Consider the following 16380-nt stretch of genomic DNA (forward strand, 5'->3'; position numbering starts at 1 on the left):
CCGGGCTCAAAATGACAGTAAATGCTTAATCTTTGCGTATGGTTTCCATTTAGAAAGATTACATTACAGCCTGCAGCCAGGACAGGAAATGATATTCAATCTATATCAGTGTTTCGGTTTGATTGTCCCACCCAAAATATGCTGTAAATCCAAAGTACTTGTGTCTGGTCAAAAATGTCAATGTGGAAACCAGCTAACTGTGAATCAGCACTACTGATGCCGGTCATTGACGACACATAAGACACCGGTACAATACCCTAACATTATTTAAAAATCGGATAGTGCTCATATCCTTTGTATACACTTTTATTGTTAGCTACAACAGAAGTAGCTATTTGTGAAGGCTTTCAACCCTAAAGGAGTGAGTGATATTCAGGCTGCTGTTCGTTGGTGTAAGCTAGGTGCCCTTGAGATGAAAGGTGGGGGGGTTCTGTGTGTGGCTGCACTACTGATGTCAAAATGTGGTGAGGGGATATTAAAGAGAAGCGTACATGTTTACAAGAAATCCTGAGAAAATACATCCTGAGAAATGATACAAAAAGCTTTCCCCCTCAAAGTCCTGCCTTCCCAAAACCCAGACACTGCCACAGACAGAAGAACACCACAATGCAGGCAAGCCTGACACAGCACATTTTGCAATATTGTGCTACCCACTGCTGCCTTTCAGACAGCTTCATTAAAGAAGACACGCACAGACCAGACAGGGTGGAGAGAGGAAGTCAGAGAAGAGGAGGGGTGGGTGCAGGGCATGCTGGGTGGGTGGGTGGCTGGGGAGAGAGCTGGGTGGCCTTGCATCAAATGAATCAATTATTGATCAGCTGGTGGAAGAAAAACATGCGCACTGAGGACACCGGTGGATAAGGTGACAATCAGATTTATTTAAGGCTACCAACTAATTTAACATGTGCATTTTGTGTGTGATCACATGTTCTCCATCCCCATCATGTGTGTCCAATTGCAACCCGTCCCAAATGAGCTAGGGGAGATTAGCGCGTCTGTGTCGCCTCTCTTTATTGCAGCTGCTCTCTGCACATGCTAGACTAATCTCAGGGCCGGGGGTTAGAGGGAGTTATTACAATAATTGTCTTCAAAAGCACGGTAACACCTGATAATTACCTGTCCCTGCTACTGACGGTGACAAATAGACGCTCTGTGTTTTTTATGATCTACTTACATGGTCCGGGTTCCGATCTTTCCCAGGCAGTGCCGTGCGTAAAGACATGTTCGTCCCTGAGTGCGCCTCTTCGTCCAAGAGAAAATAAATACGTGGGCAGTAGGATTGTGTTCACACTGGGTTAAAAACACACCCCAGATTATCCTGGTTGTCAGTCACTCCAGAAGAAAACAGCCTCATACAATCCTCATTGTCATAGTCCGTGAAGGCAGCAAAGATCACCAAGACAGTGAACAAATCTACATCCACCTCATGACTGTGTGTTGTGGTTGGTACCAAGCTAGCCTCATCTGAAGAAATCACAGCCCAGACTGAACCCCCTCTTAGCTTCACACTTTCCCCCAACCTTCCCAGGCGTTATCGGACCATTTCGGTGGACACTGGCTGGCTCGTTAATAAAACAATCCCGGTGGTAATCGGTTTACTTCCAGCTGCATCGATGTTGTTGTGAAAGGCGAATACAACTCGACCATCGATGCAACTGATGAGGGTTTTAAAAAAAGAAGAGAAACAACAGTGGGCTCTGTGCGACCACCGCGGGTTGAGTTGAGAAAAAAAGGGGGAGTTTCTGTTTTCCTGTTGGCTAGTGAATATGTTTCTGGGTGACAAACGTCAAAACGGCGGCTCCCATGGAGGAATAGTCACGGAAACAGAAGCAGGAACCGTCTGAGAACACATTTCGAGAAGCAGGAGATGTACGGAGCCTGGGGAAACCGATTGCGGTTGACCTGAAAGAAAGCGGCGGATGTGAAGCCTTCCAGTTAGTCTCTGGCTCTTCTTCTCAGCTCAGTCCGCCCTTAGCACCTCTCATTCGGTTTGGCTCCAACTGCTTCAGCGGTGAATTCAAAGTCGCGCGGTTGAGCAGCTGAACACGCATATATGTATCCCCGGAAATATGTGTTTTTGAGCGAAGACCATAGAAAACGGAACCCCCCCTTCGCCTCCCGAAAAACCCAGTGTGAGAGAAAGAGGGAGGGAGATGGACGTCAGCGGTAATGAAAGGCAGGGTTGCTGCGTCGCTGTCCGCGCACGCGCCTTTCTCTCCTCTCCCCCCTCTATCGCTCATGCTGCCTTCACGTACCCATTATTAAATCAGACTTCCGGGTTTCGGAAATCGTGTGTGAGTTTAAGCATGAGTTAAGAATTATTTACGGACACTCCAGAGTTTTATACAAACATAAAGGCAACAAAGGTCGTCTTTCCTTTCCATGACAAAGTATCTTCAATTTGACCTCGTGGAAAACCACCAAACTCCTATTTTCTTTACTTTTTATTTATCATGATCGCCTCCTGGTGGCTAAAATAAGTTGAATAAATGTTTAAAAAACATCATTATGATTATTACTTTGATTATGATGATGATTATTATTATACATTTCCTGAATATTTTATAGATATATATATTATTTTTTTATTGTTAATGTTTATATTTTATACTTCGGATTCTTGAGTTTTGTAGTAGGCCTACTTTTCTCTTACTGTTCTCTTTTGTGCTTCTGTGGAAAGCTACTCAATTTATATTTCTTTATCATTATCGCCACCTAGTGGCCAAAATAATTTCTGGAGACACAGATGTCAGTTAGACATTTTATATACAGTGGGGCAAAAAAGTATTTAGTCAGCCACCAATTGTGCAAGTTCTCCCACTTAAAAATATGTGAGAGGCCTGTAATTTTCATCCTAGGTATACCTCAACTATGAGAGACAAATGAGAAGAAAAAAAAATCCAGAAAATCACATTGTCTGAATTTATTTGCAAATTATGGTGGAAAATAAGTATTTGGTCAATAACAAAAGTTCATCTCAATACTTTGTTATATACCCTTTGTTGGCAATGACAGAGGTCAAACGTTTTCTGTAAGTCTTCACAAGGTTTTCACACACTGTTGCTGGTATTTTGGCCCATTCCTCCATGCAGATCTCCTCTAGAGCAGTGATGTTTTGGGGCTGTCGCTGGGCAACACGGACTTTCAACTCCCTCCAAAGATTTTCTATGGGGTTGAGATCTGGAGACTGGCTAGGCCACTCCAGGACCTTGAAATGCTTCTTACGAAGCCACTCCTTCGTTGCCCGGGCGTTGTGTTTGGGATCATTGTCATGCTGAAAGACCCAGCCACGTTTCATCTTCAATGCCCTTGCTGATGGAAGGAGGTTGTCACTCAAAATCTCACGATACATGGCCCCATTCATTCTTTCCTTTACACGGATCAGTCGTCCTGGTCCCTTTGCAGAAAAACAGCCCCAAAGCATGATGTTTCCACCCCCATGTTTCACAGTAGGTATGGTGTTCTTTGGATGCAACTCAGCATTCTTTCTCCTCCAAACACGTCTAGTTGAGTTTTTACCAAAGAGTTCTATTTTGGTTTCATCTGACCATTTGACATTCTCCCAATCCTCTTCTGGATCATCTAAATGCTCTCTAGCAAACTTCAGACGGGCCTGGACATGTACTGGCTTAAGCAGGGGGACACGTCTGGCACTGCAGGATTTGAGTCCCTGGCAGCGTAGTGTGTTACTGATGGTAGCCTTTGTTACTTTGGTCCCAGCTCTCTGCAGGTCATTGACTAGGTCCCCCCGTGTGGTTCTGGGATTTTTGCTCACCGTTCTTGTGATCATTTTGATCCCACGGGGTGAGATCTTGCGTGGAGCCCCAGATCGAGGGAGATTATCAGTGGTCTTGTATGTCTTCTATTTTCTAATAATTGCTCCCACAGTTGATTTCTTCACACCAAGCTGCTTACCTATTGCAGATTCAGTCTTCCCAGCCTGGTGCAGGTCTACAATTTTGTTTCTGGTGTCCTTTGACAGCTCTTTGGTCTTGGCCATAGTGGAGTTTGGAGTGTGACTGTTTGAGGTTGTGGACAGGTGTATTTTATACTGATAACGAGTTCAAACAGGTGCCATTAATACAGTTAACGAGTGGAGGACAGAGGAGGCTCTTAAAGAAGAAGTTACAGGTCTGTGAGAGCCAGAAATCTTGTTTGTTTGTAGGTGACCAAATACTTATTTTACCGAGGAATTTACCAATTAATTCATTAAAAATCCTACAATATGAGCTCCTGGATTCTTTCCCCCCATTCTGTCTCTCATAGTTGAAGTGTACCTAGGATGAAAATGACAGGCCTCTCTCATCTTTTTAAGTGGGAGAACTTGCACAATTGGTGGCTGACTAAATACTTGTTTGCCCCACTGTATGTTTTAATGTTCCCCATCTATGATAATTTCTCTTACTATATTTATTGTTTTGCATCAAAATACCAAGGAACATTCCTTGAATGTGAAAACCGATATGGCGATTTACCTCATTCTGATTCAAATACATCATTATGGTTCAAAAGAAGTCTGTTTCTTTTCAGGGCTCCTCCAAATGTGAGAAATGTGTCTTGTGTGTGTAATATACATGCAAGTGTATACTTGTAAGTGCTTTGAGCACCAGGAAAAGCACTATATAAATGACATGTGTTATTACTATTATTATTATTATTATTATTATATAACTGCAATATACCCTCCTGCAATTTCACATTTATGTATGTATTTTTCTCTCAGTTTATTTACAATTGGCATTGTTTCAGATTGCTCTTTAATTCAATATGGTGAAAAATATATAAATATACTGTTACACTAAACTAAATGTGTAACTTTTCAAGAGCTTCATATTATAAATACAGCTGTGAAATCTACATCGACAGTGCACTTTGTTTTCCCCCTTCGGCACTCTCCGCAGATTCATCTATTTGTCAATTCCCCACAGTTGGGAACATTGACAGTACAGCTCTTGATTCCATTTGTTGCGAATAACACATTTAAAAAAAGATAGGACTGAGGTGATATCAATTTGGGGCACAATAAAAGCAGCACTCCTGAAGGACAAGGTGACTTAGTTATTGAAATGGCCCATGTGTGGAATTGATGAGGAATGAACGCCACATGTAATCAAGTCATGTCTCTGCGTAAGTGTCCTTGAACGAAAGGATCTCTTGAACTGAAATGGGGTTACATACTTTTAAAAAGCTCCCTATCACCTTATTGAAAGACCTATGTATTGCACCCAATCCCAGAAAATATAATTGTATTACTATTAAATGTACAGTGCATTTGACAGTAACATCCTCTACATTTACCAATAGCACAAATGACAAAACATGCACTCTCGCTTCATGTTGATTTATTAGCAATTTAAAAAATCAGAGTGGGGGTTTTCAATTCCGCCAAGCCCATATATTAGATTTATTTTTGCTTATTGTAATACATAAAATTGTACATGCACAGATGGCCACATCTTGGAGACAATGTGTATTTATGAAACAGAGTAAAACAAATTATATGCAGAGGACAGTCTAATATATCTTTCTGTCCCTGTTTACTTTTGCTAATTTCCACATGGCTCACCCTCCCTCTCACTTTCATAACAGATGGAGAGAGAAGAGCCCTTTCAAGTTAGTATATTTGTGACTTGTATATTTTTCATGACTAAATCCCAAATGATAATCTTACCTGGACCGATCGGGACCTGTTGGAGCGGACCCAGGGCCTCATCCTTCCCCTACTTCCCAGTGATGGATTAGACCTTGAGTGACCTGGACCCCCAGCAGCCTGAGATGCTGATACCGGAACAAGCAGGTGAGCCACAGAGCGTCAGATTCACTGTCAGCCTCAGAGAACTCAGGCAGAAGAGAGCGGAGAGCAGAGAGCTGCTGCTGAGATGGCAAAATAATCGATGCTGGAAAGAACAACCGGAGCAGCAGTCCATATTTCCATGGATTGCAGAGCTTGTTCTGAACACTGTGTTACAGAGAACAGCAGCATCATTATCACCGCTGCCCGATCAGCTGAGTATAAACCTATTAGAGGGGGGAAAAACAACATGTGGAATTGTCAATACTTCTAATGGGCTATGGAAAGAGGGAGGAGGGGTGAGTCGGTTTCTGTTGCTTTCTACATTTGTATGTGTGGAGGAAACTTCTGAAGCAATTGGAGTCAGGACTCAGAGAGACACGAGGAGAGCTGGAGCTTTGATGGCAAACAATGATGGTTTATTTGGAGCTTCGGCCGGAGAATTCACAAGACTTGTCACGGGCCACGGTTTGACCACACGGTTGAGATGCCACAATCAATTCTGAATATCTCTACCCCAGACCCATGTGTTTAGCTAGTTCAGAGAGAATAATCAACATTGTGCATAACAAGATAGAAGCATAACACCTCTATCAGCTGACGGCAACAGGCAGGAACAGGGAGACAGAACACTGAGAGCACAGCAGCCAAGGTTCCAGGTGCGTGTGCTCAGTCAGGACAGTATGAACTGATACACTGGGTCAAAGTTATGGGCCTTGGGAAATAATTCCCCAACAGTGTGTGTGTGTGTGTGTGTGTGTGTGTGTGTGTGTGTGTGTGTGTGTGTGTGTGTGTGTGTGTGTGTGGAGTTAGCGATTTGTGCTGATCTGAGCACGTCAGCAGGGATTGATCCAACAATGTCACATGTTGACCCCAATGACATCAACAAAAAAACACACACATATTTGTGTACTTTAATACCCACTTCCTACCAACACAGGTCCTCAAATTGTTGGCATGATGTATTCCCCAGCTTTTTGAGTGTAAGCATCACAACTACACACTTCACCACCACCCTAACACAACAGTAGCCTAACTTTTACACTAAAGCCAGTAATTGACCCTTAAACCACCATTTCCAACAACACTTGTATAAAATAATGTATGGAAGCAAATACCGGCAAAAAGAAACTGATAAACGCTGATTGCATTATTTATGATTTGTGTGTATTATATATTTTTCTGAGTATTTTGTATGTTCATCTGCCACATGAAAAAGTACAGGCACAGGTACAGCCACAGGTACATGTACAGGCACAGGTGCAGGTATACAGGCACAGGTACAGGCACAGGCACATGGTACAGGCACAGGCACAGGCATATGGTACAGGCACAGGTACAGGCACATGTATACAGGTACAGGTATACAGGCACAGGTACATGCACAAGTACAGGTATACAGGCACAGGCACATATACAGGCACAGGTACAGGTGTTCGGGATTAATTTAGTCTTTACTTAAGATATTTGACCTTTCGGCCTGTTGACGTTTTACGACCGAACTCTAAGTCTGTTATCTGTCTTAAGGAATGGGAAGCCTCAAGCTATTGCTGACATTACCAGTTTTATGACCGGTCAACTCTCGGTCACAGAGCCATAGAGTCAAATAAGTGATTCAGTGCCTCCAGGTGGTCACGTACACCTTCCCCCAATATGTGGGTTGACTCTTAGTGAAGCTAGTTAAAAGGTCTGCCAAGATGAGAGGGGATCAGAATTGACATGGCAACCCACCCGTGCAGTCAGAATCTTTGACTGTGTGACTTGTGATATAAATTCTCCGGCCGATGCTTGTATTAAACTGCCAGTGTTTGACATCAGAACTCCTGCTCGTCCTGTGTCTCTCTGAGTCCTGACTCTCCATTGCTACAGAAGTTTCCCTTACAACAGGTATACAGGCACAGGTATACAGGCACAAGTACAGGCACAGGTATACAGGCACAGGCACAGGTATACAGGCACAGGTACAAGTACAGGTACAGGTATACAGGCACAGGTACAGGTACAGGTACAGGCACAGGTATACAGGCACAGGCACAGGTATACAGGCACAGGTACAGGTATACTGGCACAGGTACAGGCACAGGCACAGGTACAGGCACAGGTACAGGTACAGGCACAGGTACAGGTGTACAGTCACAGGCACAGGTACAGGTATACAGGCACAGGTACAGGTATACAGGCACAGGTACAGGCACAGGTACAGGCACAGGCACAGGTATACAGGCACAGGCACAGGCACAGGTACAGGTACAGGTACAGGCATAGGTACAGGCATAGGTATACAGGCACTGGTATACAGGCACAGGTACAGGTATACAGGCACAGGTCATACTTGCCAACCCTCCCGATTTTTGCGGGAGACTCCCGATTTCATTGCCCTCTCCCAGTTTCCTCCCGGGGTCATATTTCTCCCGCATTTCTCCCGATTTCTGACAAAATTGGATTTACTCACGACTGTTTCCACTCTGACTTTAATACAGCTACACCATTGTTTGGTTTCCATGGTAGCGCGTCTCTTTAGTAGCGCGCGCAACTGAAAGTCTGAGAGGGTGAGGAAGATAAGTCACAGAAAACAGAACAATAATCGACAAAACTCCCCCCTAATCACTCCTTTCCACATATGCTCCATCAAGACAGTGCACTTACAACTACAATAAGCATGTTAAGCAGCTCCACTAGCAGCACCCCCCCCCCCCCCCGCGGTGGTTTTGAAATGCTCCCGATTTCTGAGGTCTCAAGGTTGGCAAGTATGGTACAGTATGGGCATAAATATGTCTCATAATTGTTTGTGTGTAAATATGTGATATGTAAAACACCATCCACAAATGCATTTAAAAGATTCGCAAACTCACAAATAAATTTGCAAGTGTAAAACGGATCTGCAAATACGCTAAATATTTTCACAAATAAAAAAAAGATCTGTTAATATCTCTTTAACATTTACAACTTTCGATCAGGCATTTGTGAATCCATTTTGTATTTGTGTGCATCTGGACCGGGTGAAGATTTTACCTATTGACGCAGCAACCACTGTAAGTTATATTCTTGTTTAATTAGACTTCTCTGTTTCATTTATTCTACTCTGTATAATTGTTCTGTAGTTATTGTAGCTAATACGGCGCTTTTGAGAAATTTTAAATCTCAGATCTGCTCAGGCCAAACCTGCTGCACAGGTCTCAGCACTCAAGCCTGCATTACAATAGAGGCAGGGCCAGTCTATTGATTGCGTGAAGTACAACAGCGTGACTCAGTCATCTTTGACCTAAAAAAGCATTTAAATACCGCATTTAAAATCTGATGAACTCAGTGTGCATCTGGACCGGGTGAAGATTTTACCTATTGATGCAGCAACCACTGTAAGTTATATTCTTGTTTAATTAGGCTTCTCTGTTTCATTTATTCTACTCTGTATAATTGTTCTGTAGTTATTGTAGCTAATACGGCGCTTTTGAGAGATTTTAAATCTCAGATCTGCTCAGGCCAAACCTGCTGCACAGGTCTCAGCACTCAAGCCTGCATTACAATAGAGGCAGGGCCAGTCTATTGTCACCCATCAGCTGTAGATAGTTAACTAATTAGAGGGGCGTGGCCCTACAGCTGTGAGAACTCAGCAATCAGGCGTCCATTTTAGGTAGCTCGTTCCTGGAGCGTCAGCTTAAGCGTCAGACAGCCGAAGACTGACAAAGACATTAGAGTCCTGCGGGAGTAAGACTGACAAAGACATTGGAGTCCTACGGGAGTAAGACTGACAAAGACATTGGAGTCCTACGGGAGTCACGAGGGAGGCAAAGAGGAGGCAAATCCTACTCTGATTGAGCTGGTGTCTTATTTCTCTTTTCTTTCGTTTTCTAGCCCCTCATGCTATAATCATGTGTATTTTCTCCATTCCTGTTCATGTGTCTTCTCGCAATTATCACTGGCCCCGTGTATCTCCTAATCGATATAACCGGCCTGCTCTCATCTATCCCACATGCTCCACTGAGATCCAACATCTAATTTCAGGTGGCCTGTGGAATTGCCAGTCAGCTGTTCCTAAGGCTGACTTCATCTCTGGCTATGCCTCCCTGCAGTCTCTGGATTTCCTTGCTCTCACTGAGACCTGGATTACTCCATCCAACACATCCACCCCAGCAGCTCTCTCCACTGCATATTCCTTCTCCCATACACCCAGACCAACTGGCAGAGGAGGTGGCACTGGTCTCCTGCTCTCTCCCAAATGGAGCTTTTCCCTCTTCAAGCTACCTAACTTCACTCCTTCCACCTTTGAGTTCCATGCCGTCACAGTAACCCATCCTATACAGTTAACCATTGTTGTTCTCTACCGTCCACCAGGCGCCTTGGGGGACTTCTTGGAGGAATTAGATAATCTCCTCTCACACATCCCTGAAACTGGCCCTCCCGCTGTACTTCTCGGAGACTTCAACCTCCAGACAGGGAAGATAGACGAACTAAAATCCCTGTTAACCGCCTTTGCTTTCTCACTGTCTCCATCCCCACCGACTCATAAAGCTGGCAATGTCCTTGATCTCATATTCTCAAGGAACTGCGCTACTTCTAACCTCTCTGTAAACCCGCTCCACACATCCGATCACTTCTTAATTTCATTCTCTCTATCCCTTTCCAAACATAACAAACTAATCCCTTCTCATCCTGCACTTGTCCGCCGTAACCTTCGTTCCCTCTCCCCCTCTCCCCTTGCCTCATCGGTTCTCTCAGCCCTCCCTTCCTCTGACTCGTTCCAACTCCTGCCTTCAAACTCTGCTGCAGAAACTCTCCTCTCTACTCTCTCATCCTCTCTGGACTCTCTCTGTCCTCTCACATCTCGGCAGGCTCGTCAGTCCCCTCCTCCCTTCCTATTCCAATCCTAAAAAACTATTCTCCATCTTCTCCACCCTCTTGGACCCTCCAAAAGCCCCTCCCCCCTCCTCACTTCTGTCAAGCGACTTTGTTACCCAATTTGAAAAAAAGGTTGATGATATTCGCTCTTCTTTTTCTGACTCACCTTTACTCACCGCTGGGTCACCAGACCCTCCTTTCACCCACACACTAACCTCCTTTTCCCCTCTCTCTCCAAGTGAGGTTCTTACCCTCATTACCTCTGCCCGCCCTACCACCTGTCCTCTGGACCCTATCCCTTCAAACCTCCTTCAGACTATCGCTCCTGATATTCTACCGTTACCATTTCATCAACACTTCTCTAACTTCTGGTCACTTTCCAAACAGTCTCAAGGAGGCAAGAGTAAACCCTCTCCTAAAGAAACCCACTCTCAACCCGTCTGATGTTATAAACTACAGGCCTGTCTCTCTCCTCCCGTTCCTGTCTAAATCACTTGAACGCGCTGTCTTTAAACAACTCTCCTGCTATCTCCATCAGAATAACCTTCTGGATCCGCACCAGTCTGGTTTCAAGGCAGGTCACTCCACAGAAACTGCTCTCATTGCTGTCACGGAGGAACTGCACACTGCCAAAACTGCATCCCTCTCCTCTGTCATCATCCTGTTGGACCTGTCTGCTGCATTCGACACGGTGAACCATCAGATCCTCCTTCGCACTCTCCAAAAACTTGGAGTTTCAGGCTCTGCACTTTCCCTCCTCACCTCATATCTGAAAGACCGTACCTACAGGGTGACTTGGAGAGGGTCTGAGTCCCACCCTTGTCAATTAACTACAGGGGTCCCTCAGGGCTCTGTTCTTGGTCCCCTCCTCTTCTCCCTGTACACAAACTCACTCGGATCAGTCATTAGCCCGCATGGTTTTTCATACCACTGCTACGCTGACGACACCCAATTAATTCTGTCCTTTCCCCGCTCAGAGACCCAGGTCGTCGCACGCATCTCTGCTTGTCTAGCTGACATCTCTCAGTGGATGTCTGCTCATCACCTCAAGCTCAACCTTGACAAGACTGAGCTGCTCTTCCTTCCGGGAAAAGATTGTCCCACTCTTGACCTAACAATCAACATCGGCACCTCAGTTGTTTCCCCGACTCAGACTGCAAGGAATCTGGGTGTGACCCTAGATAACAACCTGTCCTTCACTGCAAACATCGCTGCCACAACCCGTTGCTGCAGATACACGCTTTACAACATCAGGAAGATACGTCCCCAGCTGACACAGAAAGCGACGCAGGTTCTGGTCCAGGCTCTCGTCATCTCCTGGGTGATTCTCACGAAACCACCTTTGGTCATGTCTGTGAGGAATTGACAGACAAAATTACAAAAATAATCAAAATAATCAATTCTATATCAAACTGCATTGTGTATTGTATGTGGTACTATTGCTATTTTTGTAGTTGAGGTAGTAATTCATATTTTTTTCACCATTTTTCCATGTAGAAATTCATTACCGTAATGCGTCCGGAGTTTATTTTTTTACATTTAACCCCAAAATATCACAATAAATATGCACAATTTAATACATACATAAATACAAAAAATTGTTGAAATGGTACATTCTTACTGGTAATATAATTATTTTGGGTCTAAGATTTATGAATTAAAATATTTTTGGATTAATATGTGTGTCCGGAGCATGTGAAGTTCATTACCGATGCACTGCCTATTTGGCCCCATTACAATTCCTGTTTGTTTAAATTAGTTGTTTTTTTTACCCATGATGCATTGCATGGAAGAGAAGATACAAGATGGCTACAAGGTAAGATGTCCTTTCAAGGTCAAGCTATAGATATGTTAAAGATTCCATTTACTGACACCCCAGTGTACACTACTAACTGTCATTATCGTAATGGGGTATTATATAATGGTTTTTTTTAAAGTTATTGATTCCAAAATCAATAGAAAAGTAGCTTTTATAGAGCCAGAATGATAGTGCAAATATTTCTTTTGTAGCATCATGGCTATGCTAACTATTATGCTAGCTAGTGTTATGGTCATTCATTACCGTAATGCTCTGCATTCATTACCATGTCATATAGGAGGCTGTTACGGTAATGAATAAAATTGTTGCGGTAATGAAAGAAATGTGTGCAGCTGTGTATGGTGAGCTTTAACTATAAAGAAATCATTTATATATATTATTTGAATCTAATTTATTTAATGAATACTGAATCCCTCTTGAAATTAAGTTCAGAAAAGGTGGAAAGGAAAAGGGCAGCTTCCAAGGTGAGGGTGGTGAAGCACAGAGAGAAAGTGTACAGCAACCCAGAGCTGCTGGAAGAGTACATAAGGAAGGAAAGAGAGAGGTTAGAACAGGACATCTTCACATTGTGTGTGAGAGAGAGAGTGAGTGAGAAAGAGGGAGAGACAGAGAAAGAGAGACTGAGCCAGTGTTTCCGCCAGGGGGCCGTCTTGCCGTCATTGGATGCCCTTTTTCAGCTCGGAGCGCCCTCAACTCGAGCCGAGGCGGCCCAAAAAAAAGATTTATCCGAGAGAAGATCGACAATTTTTATTGTTTAAATCAGGGGTTCCCAAAGTGTGAGGCGCGCCTCCCCTAGGGGGCACCAGAGAGCTTCAAGGGAGGCGCAGCCGCCAGAAAAAAATAAAGAGAAACAGTGAAATCTAGCTAGTTAACTTCAGCTAAATGTATGCGAGCTGCAAAATATGGATATATTTTTAGTGAAGTTACCTAAAGAGAGAGAGGAGACAGCGTCTGTCAGAAAACGAAGGAAGTATGACAATGATTATTTGAAGCTAGGATTTTCATGGACCGGTCCTGATGACACTCCACTGCCACAGTGTGTTATCTGCAACGAGGTGCTAGCTAATGACAGTATGAGACCATGTAAACTCCGGCGTCATATTGAGACGAAACACCCATGTTTGGTGACCAAGCCACAGGAGTTTTTTGACCGGAAGCTCAAGGAATTGCAGTCACAGAAAAATGTCTGACACATTTAGCACTGTGAATACAAAGGCAACCGAAGCATCATACCGAGTGGCGTTACGGATAGCTAAGACAGGTAAACCTCACAACATTGGTGAAACGTTACTCCTCCCTGCTGCTAAAGACATCTCCGTCTCAACTATTTCTCTCCGAGTGCAACGTATGAGGAAGCTGCCATCCTTAACCTCAACATGTTTAAAACATGAAGATAAAGAGGTTTAAAAAAGCTATTGTTTAATGTTTTAAGGAGGTGACGCTCAGCCAATCAAAAAATAGGAAGGTAGCGAAAACAGAGCATTTTATGACATTTTCTCACCTTACATTTTCTCTTTGAAATGCAATTGAATACCCCTGCATTATAGCAACAACAACAATAATAATAATAACAATAATAATTGGGAGGGGGGGCGCGGCTGTGATTATGTTCTCTGAGGGGAGGCTCACCTTCCCACACTTTGGGAACCCCTGGTTTAAATGGCAAAAAGGAAAATGACATCCCTCTGTTGGAGGGGCAAAGGAGGCTGGTGGGATTTTTTTCGCCGCCAGCAAAGCCGGTTCCTGTGACGGAAAAAAGTGTACTGCCAGCGAGCCTTGCCGTTGGCTCTCAGCCCGAGCCTGAGTTGCCGCCATCCTAGTCTACGCCAGCATCCCCCGCCCGTGCAGGTGCCCCGGGGCCGGAGTTGTCGTCATCTAGCCTCCCACCCCATCCAGAGCCTACGCCATCTGACAATGTCACTTCTACACCCGTAAGCCACGAAGAGAAACCGGTCAGCCACAACAAAAGGAAGTTTGTCGGAACCTGGAAAATGAAGTTCCTGTGGTTGTGCTATAACAAACAAAGTCATAAAATGTATTGCACACTATGTGTAAGGGAAAAAAAGCACAACGTGTTCACCGCAGGGACGTCCAACTTCAGGGTGAAGACTATAGAGATGCACATAAAGGGGGTGGATCACAAAACAGTGCTAGATGCACAGCATTTACGAAGAAACAACGTTCAAGTTGCCGTTAATCGAATGGTCTGTGCCAGATCAAAGGCGGTAATTGCGGCCCCGAGGAACGTGTATTACCTGGCAAAAGAACTGTTGCTGACACACAAAAACAAAAGCTTGAATGAACTGTGCGAGTTTCAGAGAACGCCCTCACAACGACATAGTGCAGGACATGCAGTGCGCCGTAATGTGCTGAAGGAGGATTTCATTGCAAAGTTAGATAACTCAACATTCAAGGGGCTCATGACTGACGAGTCCACGGACATTTCGGTGGAAAAGCTTCTTTGCACATATGTTAACCTAATAAATGACGGTGACTTAGAAACCCACTACTTATGCAACACAAAGATAATGCTACCGTAACGCAAACCATTAAGGAGCAGTTGCAAAATTACAACATCGACCTGAACGACATAACTGGTGTCCGTACAGATGGGGCAGTGGTTATGACTGGAAGAGAAAATGGGTTCGTGGCGCGTTTTAAAAAGGGAAAACCCAGCCATCGGTGGCACACACTGCGCTGCACATAAGCTAAACTTGTGTGCCCAGCAGGCTGCTGTGGCGATACCATCCCTCCAGCGCTACCAGAGGACGGTGGGCAGCATCTATGGATACTTCTCCAACAGCAGCTCTCGGCAAGCACGGCTTAAAGAAATGCATGTCATCCTGGACACTGATGACGTTCAGCCTGCTGTAACCTCAACGATCAATGCGCTGTGAGCCATGCAGATTGGAGATGAAGGCGGCCTAAAATTCCAAGAATTCTTGGCCAACATTGCGGAGAAAAACGGCGAGATGTATTTTAAGGGAGAAAAGATAAAGGCCACCAGGGCGATGCGGCAGGCCGTGGATGGTGTAAGGCAGCGCTTCCTCGACACCCTCATCCAGAATATTGAAGATCGTTTCCCCGACATCGGCCTCTTTTCCGCTTTTCGCATATTTGACCCATGGTGTCTGCCACGGGACAACACTGAACGTGCGCGATTTGGACGCGATGAGCTGCAGACCATCCTGGATAAGTGATCCAGGATGGTCTGCAGCTCATCGCGTCCAAATCGCTCAAATCGATAGGTTCCCGTGCCGCTGGGGACCCTATTGTTGACACGGACACCTGCAGCGCAGAGTGGTCACCTTTTAAGGAGCTGGTCCATGCAAACTACAGCAAAAATTCCTTCCAGGAGTTGGTGAAGATCATGGCTACACAACATGCTGGCTTCCTACCTGAAACCGCAAAGCTCCTGGCTGCAATCTCGGTCATTCCAATGAGCACGGTGCGGTGCGGACGTGGATTCAGCATTCAAAATCGCATAAAGACCAAGGGCAGGGCAAGAATAAAAGCAGAAAATCTCGACTGAATCTGCATTGAAGGACCACCCATTGAACAGTTTGACTTCTACAGAGCCCTGGAAAAGTTTAGAGTGGAAAAACACTGCCGCATTTTCCAAGGACCATGCCAGGAGCGGTGTCCCTGCCGGCAGCGGTGATTTTATACAGGTACATTATGTATCATGTAACAAACGTTACGTTACTATTGTCTATTGTGTGTGTAAAGAGACAGTATATAAAAGTAACGGTGCAATTCAAAATTGTGTGTGTGTGTATGTGAATATATACGTAAAGCGATAGTATTTATAAAGCAATAGTATATATCTTCTCCATGTACTGTAAGGTCATTACCATAACAAAAGTTTTTCATTACCGACATGCTCTGTTCATTACCATAACACTTCCTTAATAAGTTAATATTTTGATAGGAA

The 16380-nt window shown here is 44.4% G+C and overlaps 1 protein-coding gene across 1 annotated transcript in view; it reads right to left on the minus strand.

Moving 5' to 3' along the window:
* LOC117555585 (MAP/microtubule affinity-regulating kinase 4-like) overlaps positions 1-5713 on the minus strand; it is a 66564-nt gene extending 60851 nt beyond the window's left edge. The window contains 3 exon segments of the mRNA XM_034230500.1: positions 1175-1266; positions 1269-1290; positions 5672-5713. Coding sequence (XP_034086391.1) covers positions 1175-1266; positions 1269-1290; positions 5672-5713 — 156 coding nt within the window.
* Between the last annotated feature and the right edge of the window lie 10667 nt (positions 5714-16380).

The sequence above is a fragment of the Gymnodraco acuticeps genome, unplaced genomic scaffold (assembly GCF_902827175.1).
Source record: "Gymnodraco acuticeps unplaced genomic scaffold, fGymAcu1.1, whole genome shotgun sequence".
Lineage (NCBI taxonomy): Eukaryota > Metazoa > Chordata > Actinopteri > Perciformes > Bathydraconidae > Gymnodraco > Gymnodraco acuticeps.